This window comes from Macrobrachium rosenbergii, chromosome 16 (assembly GCF_040412425.1).
Source record: "Macrobrachium rosenbergii isolate ZJJX-2024 chromosome 16, ASM4041242v1, whole genome shotgun sequence".
Taxonomy (NCBI): domain Eukaryota; kingdom Metazoa; phylum Arthropoda; class Malacostraca; order Decapoda; family Palaemonidae; genus Macrobrachium; species Macrobrachium rosenbergii.
In genome coordinates this window covers 58,908,903-58,926,326 of record NC_089756.1, presented here as the reverse complement: position 1 = coordinate 58,926,326, position 17,424 = coordinate 58,908,903, and the positions used below count along the sequence as shown (strand labels likewise).

The 17,424-nt window shown below is 42.3% G+C and overlaps 1 protein-coding gene across 1 annotated transcript; it reads left to right on the top strand.

The window, feature by feature from the left end:
- The first annotated feature begins 3,716 nt into the window (after nt 1–3,716).
- Nucleotides 3,717–4,646, top strand: LOC136846968 (uncharacterized). The gene is made up of 2 exons (XM_067118223.1): nt 3,717–4,058; nt 4,211–4,646. Exons 1-2 carry the CDS (start codon nt 3,717–3,719, stop codon nt 4,577–4,579), a joined length of 711 nt encoding a protein of 236 aa, XP_066974324.1. The 3' UTR covers nt 4,580–4,646.
- The last annotated feature ends 12,778 nt before the right edge of the window (nt 4,647–17,424 follow it).

Below are 17,424 nucleotides of genomic sequence, written 5' to 3'. Positions count from 1 at the left end.
AAGTGTTGATATCTAGAACAGCGAACCAGATTATTCCCATGTAAAGAATAACAAACTCTACAATCTTCCTGCAAAGAACAGCAAACCCTGCTGCGAGTGGGTTCATTAATCTTAACATGATCCCAGTCGACCACCAAAAAATAACAGTAAATTCATGATAAGCAATCAAAATACTACAGAAAAACTCAATTCAGGTAGTTTACAGTTTAGTTGGCCAGGCCGCGCAACACCTTCTGCCCGGACTACAATCACTCCGCCAAGGTAAGTAGTTCCACGACCCGACCCTGCTCACGACCCAGCAACCCCATGCTTTCGGGGGGTGGGGGGGTCCACCCCCCAGTCAGGTTGGGCACACCGCCCTATGTTAGGTTAGGTTGGTTACATCTGGTTAGGTCAGGACCTCACTATAGGAAAAGTTTGTCCGCCAGTTTTCTAGTCGGAACCTACACAACAGCCTTGGCTAACAAAACTGTAGGCGCTCCCTCAATTCCTAGGTAATAAGTCGCATGGGGTTATACTACTAGTTCCACCAAAGGAAGATTAATATGCGCAACAGTGGGGATTCATGAAAATAAAAAGAGAAGAGATGAAGGAACTAATCCTTCAGACCTCTGCAAACATTTCGAAAACAAAAAACTCAAATAACAAGCAAAAAATACATGTCCAATTTTGCATTCAGGAACAAATCCATTGGTCTTGCATAGCGGCAGCCAAAGAAAATGAGGCTTTTTTTGGTATGTGAGTGAAGGGTATTCTGCAATTCACAGCTCCATAATCAACAGGCTAACTACCTTGTTAGATGTTCAACAACCAACCCAGCTTGCACTTTATGATACTCCCTGTATAAAAGGCAATAGTTCATACTTGTATAGAGACATGTAAGTGTTCCATACATGTTTAAGGTAAGCTAGGGTAGGATGTAGACCAATACAGGTACTCTAGGCATGTTTAAGGTCTGGCTACGATAGCATATACAGCAGGCCAATGTATATGCTACGTGCGTGTGTTTTGGTAGACTAGGCTAGGATGTAGGCCGAAGCACTGTAAGGGTCTACACAGTTTAGGATTATGCTAGGATAGGATGTAGACAAATATAAGGGGTTAAAGGATGTTTCAAGGTAGGCTAAGCTAGGCTGTAAGCCACTGTAAGTATTCTAAGTACAGTATGTTTAAATTACGCTACGCTATGATGTTTGTTAGATAAATAAAAGCAGAGGTCAAATCACCACAAACATGGCAATTTTCAAACTTAGCTCCTTACAGTGTTTACATCTAGGCTATACACTTATTCTATATTGTTAAGTCAAATAAAAAAAATTACATTAGTACACGATATCTTCGTGCAGCAGTAACCAATTTCTCATTATCTCTGTGTATTTCTCAAAATCGCTCACCTGTACTGTAGTATATACATCCTTTTCTGTCAAAAAATTATATTTCTAACCTCAACGATATCTTGGTGCGACCGTCTCCTTTACATTTACCTGGCTGAGCTCTCAAACTTTGGACACTAATTTCGTCAATTTGGAGCAAAATACATACATAAAATGATTCCAAAAAGTTATTGTAATATGGCTAGAACAGTAAAATACAACTTAAACTTCAAATCACTGATTTAGTAAACACTTACACTATGCAATGCTATAATAGACACTATGACCTAATAGCTTCAAAACGTAAAAGGCCTCGAGTTGCTAGGCTAGATACACATGATAATAAAACACCAAGAACAGGAAGTGGTACCCTCCTGAAGGGAGTGCGACCTCGTTCAGATATGTTGAAACGCTTGTTGCATGCTCAGCATCTTGTAAACAACCAAATGACAGACTTTGAAACGATACTTAAGTACATAAGAAAGTCATTTGACTTATCTGATATGAAATTGTTCCTAAAATAACAAAACAGCTAAATTACCTGCTGATTCAACAGGACTAGGCCTGGCTTGTGCTTGGCCAAGATTCTTTTCCATTTTGTTACAATTCTTGACAAAAATTTTTTCCGTCATGTTGATTCGATAACTTTCACCATTGAGAAATTATATATATATATATATATATATATATATATATATATATATATATATATATATATATATATATATATATATAAATATATATATATATATATATATATATATATATATATATATATATATATATATATATATATATATATATATATATATAAATGCGTAGTTTTGTGGTATAGGTGTAGCCAAGGCTAACCTACTTCATTTTCTTGAGACATGTCACTTAATGAAAACATAAATAACCGGGACTTGTTACACTTACAAATGCGGTAAATCTATAGAAGAGCTCTGCACGGAGATCTCATTTATTAATATTTTTTTACAACAGTATATAAAAGGGTGTGTATTATACGATACGGGTGAGATAACTTAGGAAATTGACCGTCTTTTACTTATGTTGGGCTGGGCTGATGCTGAACACGGGGAGCTTTTCTGTGGAATTACCACTAACAGTAGTTTTTACTGTGAATGGTATAAGCCTAATGAAAGTTGTTTATGTCGTTCTGAAATACTCATACCAAGTGTGACGTTTCAGAATTTCGTTGAGAAACCACGTTTGGTAACATGCATTTTGTTAAACAACACTAACGCCGATTTTACATGTCTGAAACTGACTAATGGCATATACAGTAGCCTATCCTACAGGCCTCCCTACTGCAAAGAATCCTTAATGACGTAACAGCAGGTGTTCTTATCCATCACAGTAACGTTTCAAAGAAGCTACTACTTAGTTCTACCACTGAATTCGCCACTGCACTTATGTGGTAGTCAATAATAGGCTGAAAATAACAGAAGATACACTGAAAGACAAAGAGTGGCCTACATGGCCTATTGCTAAGAAGACATTAGCTTGCACAACAATGAGTTTATAAAATTCATTATGTCTTGCTTACCTGTGAAATGTTATTCCCTTTTCATGAAGAGTTCCTATGTCGAGTTCTGCACTTACTAGGTGCACAGCATACCGTTATAAAGGTGAACGAAAGAAATCGCACGAAACACGTTACACTAGGAAATACTTGATTTTTGCAGTTTCAGGGGTATTATTTTATAAGTTGCCAATATACGAAATAAAATTGTAACCTACATTTTTTAAAAGAGCTCTTCATCCTCGTTATTTTGAACCCCATAAACACTACCCGCAGATGATAAATATCCTAGATAATGAATTTTATTAAAAACCGTCAATTTTACGCCTCAACAGTTCACTATTTTCCCTTACCATTGGCCGTTAGCTCAAAATATCATGCACATTCATTTAGAGCGTTTGAAAAGCATTAATTTGAATACCAGAAACACTACTCTGAAATAAACATTGACATATAAAATGAATTTAATTAAAATAACCCCAATTTTTTTTCGGAAAATTTCCTTAGTAGTGACGGACAACTTCCGGAGCTCCCTTCCGTGAGTGAGTATGTACTTGTCGGTTGATGACGTAACCTCTGGAGCGCCGCCTACGCACGTGCACTGTCCAATGAGTCCGATTGTTTCCATTCGGCGCGTTTTTTAAAGTCCGCCCATACATCCGAATTTCTCCAAACATTTTGAATTGCTTCCGTGTCCGCCAATAATGTAATCACATGACTTTTTCAACCAATTACAATGCACTATCCAAAAAAAAAAACACGTTATTAGACCTACACCTGCTCCTATTTGAATTTCACCATGAGCGTCATTCAGTACAATGGCCACTGTTCAAGTAACATGTGCAGGATGCCCACTTGATCCTTGGAGATTTATAAAGAACTTTCACAGTGAAAATGAGAACTTTTTTGAATATCTGAAAAGCCACGGAGTTCTCCCAACAGGTGTTGTATGCCCTAAGTGCGATGAATCCTGTAAATACCGTAGTGACAGACTTCAATTTTACTGCGGCCGATACTGGAAGATTAGTAAAAGTAAGAAACGAGTGCAGTGTAATTATTCAGTGTCACTATACAAAGGCACCTTCCTAGACAATACCCACTTACAACCGTGGGAAATCGGCCTCCTTGTCATCCACTGGTTGGAAAAAAATTCAGCCACAGTACGGTCATAAGGTGCCTGCATTGGTCGACAAGAACAAGTGTAGACTGGCGGAGTTTTTGCTCCGGGGTTACTGTATCTTGGTTGAACAACCAAGAACCCATCAGAGGGCCAGGAATTGTGGTGGAAATTGATGAAACTTTTTTCACCAAGTCAAAATATAACCGTGGTCGAGAGTTAAAAAGCATTTGGCTTTTTGGGGGTATTGAACGTGTTGCAAAGAAAAAGTTCATTGTGCCTTTGCACCAGGAAGGACAGGACAGAAGTGCTGCAACATTAATTCCTATTATCAGCAAATATATCCGCGCTGGCAGCACGGTAATGAGCTACGGTTGGGCTGCCTACAAGAATCTTGATAAGGAGGGATACATCCACAGGGTCATCAACCACAGCGAGAACTTCATGGACCCCAACGATCGTTCCGTTCACACTCAAAATATTGAGCGTGAATGGAGGAACATTAAGGAGTGGGCCAAAAGGCCTGGTATTCGTACCGAGTACTTTGAACAGTACTTCGGATGATATTTGTTTTTAGATTATTATGGGCATAATGCCCACCACCACTTCTTAGAGGCCACCAAGCTCTATCCACCACACGGCAGTCGACAACCGCCCACTGGTCAAGAGGATTTACCAGACTCTGATGCGGAACCTTCACATTCATCTGACAGCAATTAAGGTAAGATTGCTTGCTCACACACACACACACACATATATATTGTCATGATGCGTATCAAGTACCTGGTTATTACACAACTAATCTCAAAATTCAAAAATATACCTCACTTCAGCCAGATACCTGAACTCTCATAACATTAATCATTACGACTGAGTACTCTAAAGGTAATAGTGATCCCTTAAGAAAAAACTTATTTATCAATCACTTGAAAAATCAATCTAAGTTTATCAGAATATGTGAGGTATCAAAATTTAAACTAGAAATATTCTACAGTAAAAGGGCATCACTCCATCAAAACAACTCTAAGTGTTTCCCTGGTCTTAATTCACTTTAGCAAAACTAAAGAACAAAACATGTTTATCACTTTGCCTTATGCACACAATCAATCCTACTCACTGATGGTCAATAAATGAAACACTGTTTTTCTAAAAACATTACATACAAAATTTATTTTTTAAATTCAAAGTTTATAATTAGAATTCACAATCTGAAAAATTTCTTATTACTTGAAAATAACACAACACTCAATTAATTCTTGAACTAAATTATGAAACAAAACTAATTCACAAAAACTTTATCAGGAATTTAAATTAATCAAGCAAAAGATTTATCAATAACAATTTCACTCAGTCAAAATTTCCTAACTTATCATACCATGGTATTAATAAGTAAAATTCATGTTACCTTACACAAACTTGTGAAAACCTCTGTAAAATCTCTTGCTGCAGCTGCGTTACCACAAAACACACTTTTTACCAGGTTAAATAACTTTACTAAATTCAGATCTCAAAAGTTAATGCTAATACGTGACAACAAAACGCTACATTAAAGGAACGAGAGAGAGAGAGAGAGGGAACCAAATTAACTGGTCTCAGAGATCAGAATGAAACAAATTTTAGAATTCCAGTAACACGTGAAACAATCACATGATGTCATTAAAGCATTTTGGGTACAAGATACAAAAGTTCTAGAAGCAGGGAGGTGACGTCATTAAAGCATTTTGGGTGCGAGATACAATTTCTAGAAGGAAAGTGACGTCATCCCAGCAAAACGTTTTGAACGCAATCTTACAAAACATGGCGTAACTGATCAAAACACGTATTTTTTCTCTCAAAGTGGCGTACGTGACTCGAACAACGTATGTAACAACATGAAATCACTTGTCTTGAGCTGGTATGGGACGAATCGGCATTTGTTATCCAAACCTATCATCTTGACCTAAAACAAAGTGCTCTCTCTTATCTCAGCTGATGACAATTGAAATGAAACAAGTCTTTGCTGGACACACACACGTGTTCATATACTACGCTTTTACCAAGAAAGATATTATTCATTCTAAACTACGTTGCCATTAAAATTGTATTATCAATTCTAAATTACGCTATTAAGTTATTTAATCATTAGTTCTTTTGAGATCTGATGCCAAACTAAATATGACACTTCAACAATCAATATCATAACACATGAAAAAAGTAAATATGTCAAAATTATAGGAGGATATATGTGTTACAAGGCAACATCATGAATATATACATATATATATATATATATATATATATATATATATATATATATATATATATATATATATATATTGTGCATTACAGGGAATTTGTGAAATGAGCAACTCGATATGAACAGTTGATCCCCGAAGGCTAGTACTAAACACGGCGAAACACATTTGACCCCAGGGGCTATAGCCAATTCACTTAAGGTAGATTCTTGGGCCTACAAGACATTTGTTTAGCAGCTTCTGATTGGCTGGTACCGGGAAGTAGGCTACTCGCTCACTGTCTCATTTTTATGTATGTAGCTCAGAAAACTAGCAATATGTTTATATATTTCTTCATTTATCTCATGTTTTGAACAAGATAGGAAAGTTTTGGTAATACCATAGGATTCAATATTAATTGTACAACGAAATATGATTCCCTGAAATCAATGAGAGAAAACACAAAGGAATTACAACGAGTAAAAGTGAAGAGAGAAACATTTAATTCTTTATACCTGTGTTTACTTATCATCAGATTTTGCATCATTCCTGCGATCAAGATAAAATAAAACTTGTGTTTTCATACAATAAATTTACCCTGAATACGCTGGTGCTTTCAGATTTCAGATGTGTGTGATATGTGAAGAGAAAATGAAGAATATGTCTTATTATGTTGCATCTGTTCTTGACTCAGTTTGCCAAGAGACGGTGATGATGATCAGCTGTTGACAGTTGCCAATTAGCGATATGAGAAGTTTGCAGTTTTCGACAATATTTGCTGTATTATTATGTCACTTACATTTTCTGAAAATAAATGCACATAATTCCCACTATGACTGTCAAACATTTTCACTCCAATATTATATATGTCCGTATGTCTGGGCATATCTGATACAAAAAAAAAAAAAATTATCAGATGGATGCATCTGGATGTGCTGGCTTCAATTTAGTCTAGAAATGTGCATACATACTGTAGACTACAAGATAAATAACAGGCCTACATAATGATAAGTTCATTATTATGGCCACTTGTTTCTCTGGTCAATAACATCAAAAGCTTATTTTTCATCTGATTTTTTTTTTTTTTTTTCGTATCAGATATGTCCAGACATACGGACGCATATAATACTGAAGTGAAAATGTTTGGCAGTCATAATGGAAATTCTGCGCATTTACTTTCAGAAAATGTAATGACATAATAATACAGCAAATACTGTCGAAACTGCAAACTTCTCATATCGCTAATTGGCAACTGTCAACGGCTGAGACGACCAACGCAGTGTCGTGCAGATCATCATCACCATCTCTTGGCAAACTGCGTCAAGAACGGATGCAACATAATAAGACATATTCTTCATTTTCTCTTCACATATCACACGCATGTAAAATCTGAATGCACCAGAGTATTCAGGGTGAGTTTCTTGTATGAAAACACAAGTTTTATTTTACCTTGATCGCATGAATGATGCAAAATCCGATAATAAGTAAAAACGGGTATAAAGAATTAAATGCTTCTCTCTTCACTTTTACTTGTAATTCCTTTGTGTTTTCTCTTATTGATTTCAGGAAATCATATTTCGTTGTACAATTAATACCGAATCCTATGGTATGACTAAAACTTTCCCCTCTTGTTCAAAACGTGAGATAAATGAAGAAATATATAAACAAATTGCTGGTTTTCTGAGCTACATACTTAGATATGAGTGAGGGAGTCGCCTGCCTCCCGGTACCAGCCAATCAGAGGCCGCCAAACAAACGTCTCGTAGGGCCAAGAATCTACCTTAAGCGAATCGGCTATAGTACTAAACACGGCGAAACACATTTGACCCCCAGGGACCAGTACTAAACATGGCGAAACACATTTGACCCCAGGGTCTAGTACTAAACAGGGCGAAACACATTTGAACCCCCTTAACAATTAAAAAAAAAAAAAAAAAAGGCCAAGCCAGTCGATTGTTGGTTTTTTCTTGTGAACAATGAATCTCCTGAGGGGGTGGCCGTCCAGGCGGCTCCGCCCGGGATAATAGAATGGCACAACAGTGACCAATTTTCATAACTCGGTTAGATTAGCTATTGCCCTTAATTGTTACAAGTTGTTCTTTTAAAAATGAAGCCGAAGCCATTCAGAAACCAGGCGTCCGAACATTTCGGGTTGTGTTGTTACGCCTACCATAAACATCTTCCAACTGACAGTGCCGGACTGTTTGTGAGCACGTATTTAAGTAACTACACATTATGAAAGCTTAACTCTTTGTGTGTGTGTGTGTGTGTATTTTTGTTTTCCGAATTTGGATGCAGGTTCGTTTCGAAAACCCACACTTTTGGAACTAGGGGTAATGGCTTAGTTCCCCAACTCCAAAACGGAAAGTTATGTTAATGCCTTGTAATGGAACTGTAGTCAGGGTATAACAGAATGGTTTTTCTGGCATATTTTCTCGCGTTTTTTTACGAATTTGATGTCGATTTTGGTCGGAAATACACAGTTCTGGGGTTAGAGTATTGGTACCCTAACTCCACAACTATTGATTTCCGAGCAAAATCGTTATCAAATTCGTTCAAAACTAGTGAAAATATGCTAGAAAAACCATTCTGTTAACCAGTGGGGAATATTGGCAACTTATAAAATTTTACCGTTTCAGGATTCCACTATAATACCAATGATGTAAATCCTGCTTTAAATGACAATAATCATCACTTCTTAGGTAAAAAAAATTCATAGATGTTTTAGTATAATTTCATATGGTGACAGATTCTCATTTCAAGATTTAAATGTATATTCATCAACGAAATTTAATCCATTCTGTTTAACAAAAGCTGTGCCTGCATTAAGAAATAAATAATAGACAATTCTTCTTCTCAGTTTGTTCCCATTTCTATACGGGGTCGCCATTTTGGATGAGTCGCTTCTTTCTACCTCTGTGGTGCGCTCCTGCTTCATCAAGCCCCTTTTCTCTCAAGTCCTTTCTCACGCAGTCTCTCCATCTCTTTCTCGGTCTTCCTCGTGTTCTTCTACCCTGCACTTCCATCTCCAATGCATGCCTTCCAATATGGTCTTCCTCCCTTCTCAGTGGGCGTCGTAACATCTCATTCTCCCATCCTGCACTTTCTTTGATATTTCAACCACCTTTGTTGACCCTCTTGTATACTCATTCCTAATCCTATCTTCCCTATTTACACCAGACATCCATCTTAACATTCTCATCTCTGCTACATCCATTCTTCTCCTCTGTCCATGTCATACTTACCATTTCTGTACCATACAGCATAGCTAGTCGTAGACTTTACCACTCCCTTATGGAACTTTCCCTTTAGTCTTAATGGTACTCTTTTGTCACAAAGGACTCCAGAGGCACCTCTCCAATTGTTCCGGCCTGCTTGTATCAGATGTTTTATTTCCTCATTCATTCTTCCACCAGCCTCTACTGTAGACCTTGAGTATTTGACCTTGAATACTCTATTTGTCTTCACTCAACCCAAATCTCTGTCGGGAATTTTCTCGACAGACGTCACTGATATCTGTTGTGCTTATAGACTGCACGATCAACCCACGATCTACAATAGTGACTTAGCCCCCATGCAAGGACAAACGAGACGCGTACCAGGTTTTTCACAATTCACTTACAAAAATAAAACCATCTCAATCACCAACCTCACATAACAAACACACAAAACCCCCTCAAAAAACACACTAACGAACCCACAATCCACATGCCCTGAACACGAAACACATGGGCTACACGACTGCCTTCAACTTCAAAGAAATCACTGAAATTTAATTACAATTAACACAACGCCACTGCAGCACACAACGCCCAAACAGTTATTCTCACCCAATCATTCTCATTACAAGCTATAACTATGTAGGAGCACTCACAGTTTCAGACTTTACACCAACTTTTGGGAGCCCAGAAAAACACGTCTGTTCAAATCGAGATCTATGGACGACAAGGGGATATAATCACGCAAGAATCTCACTTCCTGTCCATAGTCACCTCCCATGTGGCCATTCAAATCTGTCCCCACCACAAACTTTCTCAAGCTCTTCTGGCTCCTGCATCACTCCATTCATTTCATTCCAGAAGTAGTTTTTCTCTTCTTCTGTGCAACCCACTTGTGGTGCATATGCACTAACAATATTCACAACTTCTCCGCAGCATATCTTCAATCATGTGATTCGGTCATTCTTCTTATGCACCTCCATCACTGCATTCTTCAGTTCCCCTGACAGAACTACACCTACTCCATTTGTACCTTGTGCATTCCTCCACTATAAAACCACTGGTATCTGTCACCAAGATTCTTTGTTTTATTTCCTCTCCATTGTGTTTTCAGAACACATAAAACATCCACCTTCTTCCTCCTCATATTGTAAAGTCCCCGCTCAACGGGTTTTCTATAGGGAACCTCCCGTTTTCTATGGTGCCATTCCCATGAAATTAAGTCACGCTAAATAGCCATATTTTATCTATGTAAAATTGTATCTGTTACTTATTCATTTGTGCCTCTTTACATTGTACATGAGTCAGAACATTATTGTGTCCATTCTTGTAATTTTAGTTTTACATGTTATTTGTATTTACCTGTCCTGTTTCACATTGAGAACAATTGGCCTTGGGTCACCTGTATCCTATTGTATGTCTTTGTATGACGTCTGCACGCTGCTTTATAAGCGCCCTGCTCTCTCAATAAAATAGCAGTACATGTCCACCTGCTCTCTTCTTTGGCACCTCTCACAGTGGTGACCCTGGAGTGGTTCCCGGAGCCATTAGCGGACCCATACGGCAACCTAGTTTTGGCTACATGAACCACCCCACGCCCCTAACGGACTAAACACAGCACTTTAACAAAGCGTTTGGGCATACCGACTCTCGTCGGCAGATCACCAGCATCATTAGCAGACCCACATGGCACACTCCCAATCGCGTATTGACACGAGTGTAACCCACTCCAAGTGAGAGTGCAGAAGCGAGTACGGATGCAGACATTCCCTCCCACATACAAATAACTGCGAACTTCGCGGACTCTGATATCTCCCTCGCGCACAACCCGCTCGCGCTCCTCCATACCAGTACCCGGTCCTCGCTCGCTGCCCATCCTGATGGACCAAGCCAGGTCCCCCCCTCGTAATAAAGCTGCCTCCCTTCACGCACAGCAACCCATCATCATGGTTCTACAGGGTCGAGAGGCAGTTCAGGCTGACGGGACTTACCAACGAGGTGCTGCAGGCAGACGCCGTGATAAACGCCCTCCCGGAAGAGGTCTACAGGAAGATCGCCCCGTGGGTGTCTGCCGTATGTCCCGTCACCTACCAAAAGCTGAAGGCCTCTCTCGTCAAGACCTGCTCCCTGCCCATCTCCGAGAGAGCCGCCCGCGCCCTTGACCTCGCCAACAACCCCCGCCACGACCAGAACCTCCGGGAGACATGGAATGTGATCCAGGACCTCCTCATCCTACCTGGGACGGAGGGCAGCGGCAGGCAGTCGGAGATAAGCCTGTTGAGGGAGATCTTCCTCCATCAGCTCCTCCCGGAGGTTCGGACCTAGATCATCAAGCCTTATACCCTGCCTCTTGACGACCTGATCAGGACGGCGCAGCAGCTAACAGACTCCACGAGGGCAGCGAAGCGAACATCCACGCCCATACACCCCATCAAATCCCTCCAGCCAGAGGAGGCTGCGGAGGGGGAGATAAGCACCGTCACCAGGAGGCGGCCAACCTATCACCAGAAGAAGCAACCGCCGGGGCCTTGCTACTACCACCAGCGGTACGGCAAGGATGCCCGGAACTGCCAACCCCCCTGCTCTTTCGCCCATCCTAAAAACGGAGGAGGCGGCGGCCAACAGCACAGGCTACCGTGGCAGCAGAGGAACCCAGGAGCCCAGAACCAGTAGGTTTTTACATCTGCGACACCAACGCTGGCAGGATGATGCTGATCGACACTGGGGCTGTATGATCAGTGTTCCCGCCATCCGGAGAGGACCGCAAACGCCCGCAGGACCCAACTGTCTCCCTAACGGCCACCAACGGGTCCCCCATCCTCTCCTATGGCACCAAGCTCCTGTCGGTCTCCATCCTTGGCCGGAAGTACAACTGGAATTTCATAGTCGCGGACGTGAGGACCCCACTCCTGGGCGCGGATTTCCTCGCCCACTTCGCCATGGCAGTCGACGTCGGTCGCAAGCGCCTGATGGACACTGACTCCTGCCAGTCCCTCCCTCTGGCGACGGGCCCCAGCGCACCCGCCATCTGCTCCGTCGCCCCGCAACAGTACGCCCAGCTGCTGAAGGAGTTCCCGACGTCTTCAAGCCCGAACTGCATCAGGTGCCCAGGGCCACTGCCAAGCACGGAATCTGCCACCACATTAAAACAAAGGGCCCCCAAAGCACACAAAGTTTCGGAGGCTCCCTCCTCGGCGACTTCAGGAGGCCAAGGACGCTTTCGCCGAGATGGAGCGTATGGGCATATGCAGGAAGGCCTCCAGCCCGTGGGCCTTCCCCTACACATGGTGCAGAAATTGGACGGCTCCTGGAGACCCTGCGGCAACTGCAGGCGGCTCAACCTCTCAACGGAACCAGATCACTACCCCCTTCCAAACATGCAAGATCTCACGGCCTCTTTTCACGAGGCCAAAATATTTTCTAAAGTAGATCTGTTGAAGTCCTACTTTCAGGTACCAATAGTTCCAGAGGACATCCCCAAAACCGCCATCATCACACCCTTACGTCTTCACCTCCTCCACCTTTGGCCTGAGAAACGCAGACGCAACCTTCCAAAGACTGATGGACAGCATCCTGGGGGCCCTGAACTTCTGCGTCTGTTATGTAGATGACATTCTGATTTTTTCCAGATCCCACAAAGAACACCTGCGACACATCCGGAATGTCCTGCAGCGCCAGCAGGAGAACAGTCTCGTCATCAGGTTCAATAAGTGCACCTTCGGCGTTGAAAGAGTCGACTTCCTGGGCCACGAGATATCCCCGGGGGGCGTCCGTCCACTCGCATCGAAGGTCGCAGCCATTGCCATGTTCCCCACCCCTACCTCCATCAAGGCCGTACAGGAATTCCTCAGGATGGTCAACTACTACAGGATGTTCATCCCCGTCTGGTGTTCGACGTCATCCACGGGCTGTCCTACCCCTCCGGCAGGACGATGGCCAGGCTGCTGGCAGAGAAGTTCATCTGGCACAGTATGCAGAAGGACACGACGGCCTGGGCGAGGCAGTGCATCCGGTGCCAGACCAGCAAAGTAGGGCGACACACCAAGTTGGGGGTGAGCGAGTTTCCTCAGCCAGGGAGGCAATTCGGACACATCCATGTCAACGTCGTTAGGCCCCCTTCCCCCATCAGGCGGGGCCAGGTATCTCCTGACAATCACTAACTGCTTCACCAGGTGGCCCGAAGCGACGCCCATGCAAGAAGCCACCACCAGCACGTGTGCCGAGGCCCTCCTCTCCAGCTGGATCAGCCAGTTTGGTGTCCCGGACCACATAACAACCGACAGGGGTCCAGCCTTCCTGTCCGAGCTGTGGACCGCCCTGGCACGCCTGCTGGGGACCTCTCACCACAGCACCACCGCCTACAACCCCGCGGCCAATGGATTGGTGGAAAGATTCCACAGGTCCCTGAAGGCGTCCCTCATGGCCCACTGCACTGCCGAGGATTGGAAGTACCAGCTGCCTTGGGCCCTCCTCGGGCTGAGAACAGCCCCCAGAGCCAACGGCGACCCATCCTCAGCAGAAGAAGTCTATGGGGAGCCCCTCATAGTCCCAGGTGAGCTCATCACGGGGGATCACCACAACCTGACATTCCAGAGGCTCCGTGACACGGTCGGAAAGTTCGCCCCTGCCAGTGGACGTATACCAACAGGACGTCGCCTTTCACGCCTCCCGGCCTGTCCTCCACCACCCACGTCTTCATCAGGAACGATGCCGTCTGCCCGCCCTTAACCAGGCCCTACAGGAGGCCCTTCCACGTGCTGGAAAGGAACAGTAAAGCATTCCGGTTGGCCATCCACGGGAAGGATGACTGGGTGTCTGTAGACTGCCTCAAGCCCACCCTGTTGGAGGAGGACGTCGACAATACCACACAGCGCCCTCCGCGGGAACCGTCGGCCCAGCAGCCAGCCCAGCCCAAAAGAAAGTCTTGCGGCTGCCCCTGGAAGGCCCCGGACCCGGACAGAACCACAGCCAGCCGCTCCCGCTCACACCGCATCCCCCAGCTGACATTGCGGAGATACGGCTCTCTCCAGTGCCCCAACAGATACTTACTTTAATCAGATGTTACCTACGTGTTGGGGGGGAGTATTGTTTTCTATAGTGAACCTCCCGTTTTCTACGGTGCCTTTCCCATGAACTTAGGTCACGCTAAATAGCCATATTTTATCTATGTAAAATTGTATCTGTTATTTATTTGTGCCTGTTTATGTTGTACATGTGTCAGAACATTATTGTGTCCATTCTTGTAATTTTATTTTTACATGTTATTTGTATTTACCTGTCCTGTTTCACATTAAGAACAATTGACCTCGGGTCATCTGTATCCTATTGTATGTCTTTGTGTGACGTCCACACGCCGCTTTATAAGCAGCCTGCTCTCTCAATAAAATAGCAGTATGTGTCCACCTGAAACACATTCACACACTTTATAACACTACTTTAAATTTTGGTAATTAAGCTTTGATAATGAAAAACTACCATAAATAAAATATATACAGAATATAATTTTTAATTTAATCATTAAATAATAAAAGTTTACAGATGTATCACAATTTGTAAAGTCGAATCGAATATCCATCTCCTACCGATAGTCAACTTTGGCAATTACAGAGGCAAATTATGAGGATGCAAGTGCAACGGCAACACTGACATTTAGTCGATTACTGCTCCCTTCCTCTCCTAGTCATGTCCCCAACATTAAGCTGTCACACTCTAAAGCCTATGTGAGCTAACTTCTTTAGCTGCACTCACAATTTCTTCCTGTTCTACACTAATACAGTCCTTTATATCATTTGTGTCTGCTATTAGAAATGTTTAGAAGACATTCAGAGGCCCCTCAGAAGAAAACAAAATGATGAAATACACTTATTAGCTCCACTAGTGCCTAACAAACAAGCCTTCACCATGAGATATGATGGAAATGAGCACATGGGAACGTGTTTCACAGAAATGAATTTCTGACTCATGTAAGGGCATCAAATCGCACCTCTCTTTCCTTGTGTTTCTCCCTTTCAGATGTACATTAATCATGTCATGTATTTTACCTGTCTTCATTTCAGATTCTTTGTGTACCCCATCTTATGCATCATTGTACGGCCTTTCTGCCGATATGTATATCTACCTTTTATGTGTCATGTAACAAATGTTGTACATATTTTTATGCTTGCTAAAAAACACAAATCCTGTGTGGACGCCGCAGGGGGTCTCGGATCGCCCACTACCTTTACGTCCGCTTTTTGTCTTACAAACACCTGTCAAGAATAAGAAAGGATCAGTCTTTCACCTCTGACTTTTCTTGAAGATTCACACTGGTGACCCCGGGTCAGGGACAGGTAGCGTGGTTTTGGCCCAGCCATTAACGAACTAACTATGGTCTTTATTTCAGATTCTTTGTGTACCTCATCTTCTGCATCATTGTACAACCTTTCTGCCGATATGTATATCTACCTTTTATATGTCATGTAACAAATGTTGTACGTATTTTTATGCTTGCTAAAAAACAAATCCTGTATGGGCGCCGCAGGGGTCAAGGGTCGCCCGCTACCTTTCCGTCTGCTTTTTGTCTTATAAACACCTGTCAAGAACAATAAAGGATCAGTCTTTCACCTCTGACTTTTCTTGAAGCCTCACACTGGTGACCCCGGGTCAGGGACAGGTAGCGCAGTTTTGGCCCAGCCATTAACGGACTAACTACGGTCTTTATTTCAGATTCTTTGTGTACCTCATCTTCTGCATCATTGTATGGCCTTTCTGCCGATATGTATATCTACCTTTTATATGTCATATAACAAATGTACGTATTTTTATGCTTGCTAAAAAACACAAATCCTGTATGGACGCCGCAGAGGGTCTTGGGTCTCCCTCTACCTTTCCATCCGCTTTTTGTCTTATAAACACCTGTCGAAAATAATAAAGAATCAGTCTTTCACCTCTGACTTTTCTTGAAGCCTCACACTCACATTGCTACCAAATCCTGGTCTTTCAGGTGGGAGTCCAGGGTGTTACCATTTCGTTCGCTGCTGGGTCATGAAGTTGGGTAAAACTTCGCTGGTATGTTAGGTGCTAGACGCCTGCCTAGGAAAAACCTCATGTACAGAGTACTTAGGTTCCAACTTCTTCTATGACTTATGCAGAAGAATTGCTAATGCCCAGGACTCTCACTTGAAAGACGGGTTCCACTCTCGATGTAAGTCAGACATTTATTCCTGTGAAACGTTCCCATGTGTTCATTTCCATCATATCTCACAGTAAAGGGGTAAGTCGAATGAAAGGTTAGCAATTCATTTGCTTCTAGGTCGGGAAGCTGGGTAAAATTCGCTGGTATGTTAGGCGCTAGGAGCCTAGCCAGGAAAAACCTCAGGTATGGAGTACTTAGGTTCCAACTTCTTTTATGACTTCTGCGAATGAATTGCTAATGCTCTGGACTCTCACTTGAACGACCAGGGTTTGTTCCTGATGAGAGTCAGATATATATATATATATGTTATGTGGGTCATTTGGCTAATTAAGTTAATTTGTAATATCTTGGATTTGTTTAGCCTTGCTTTACCTAAGACCCACATAATCCTGTCAATTAAGGCTAAAAGTTACCTAAAAAAAAAAAAAGACAAATAAGAAATATAATTGAATCAGGTCTCCAGCTGAGACTAGAGTTACTGAATATAGAGATTTATTCTGAACCACATAAATTAAATCAACAACATTACTCAAAACAACTAGTTTCAACAAAGCAAAAGAAAAGTGTTAATTGATTCCTTACGGGAGCTAACAACAACTATGACCTAGTCCCACTTCGGACATAAAATATCTCAACGTTGATAAAGTGTGAATGACGCAACGGCTCGGTGCCTCACGTAATGCTTTTATAGGGCAAATTACTGCAATCGTGTGAACTGAGGCTCTTGGCACCAAGGATGCTAATTCTTCCCCAAACAAGAGGATGGCCAGGCCCAAGGCTTACACAATTCTGGAAGAGACGTAT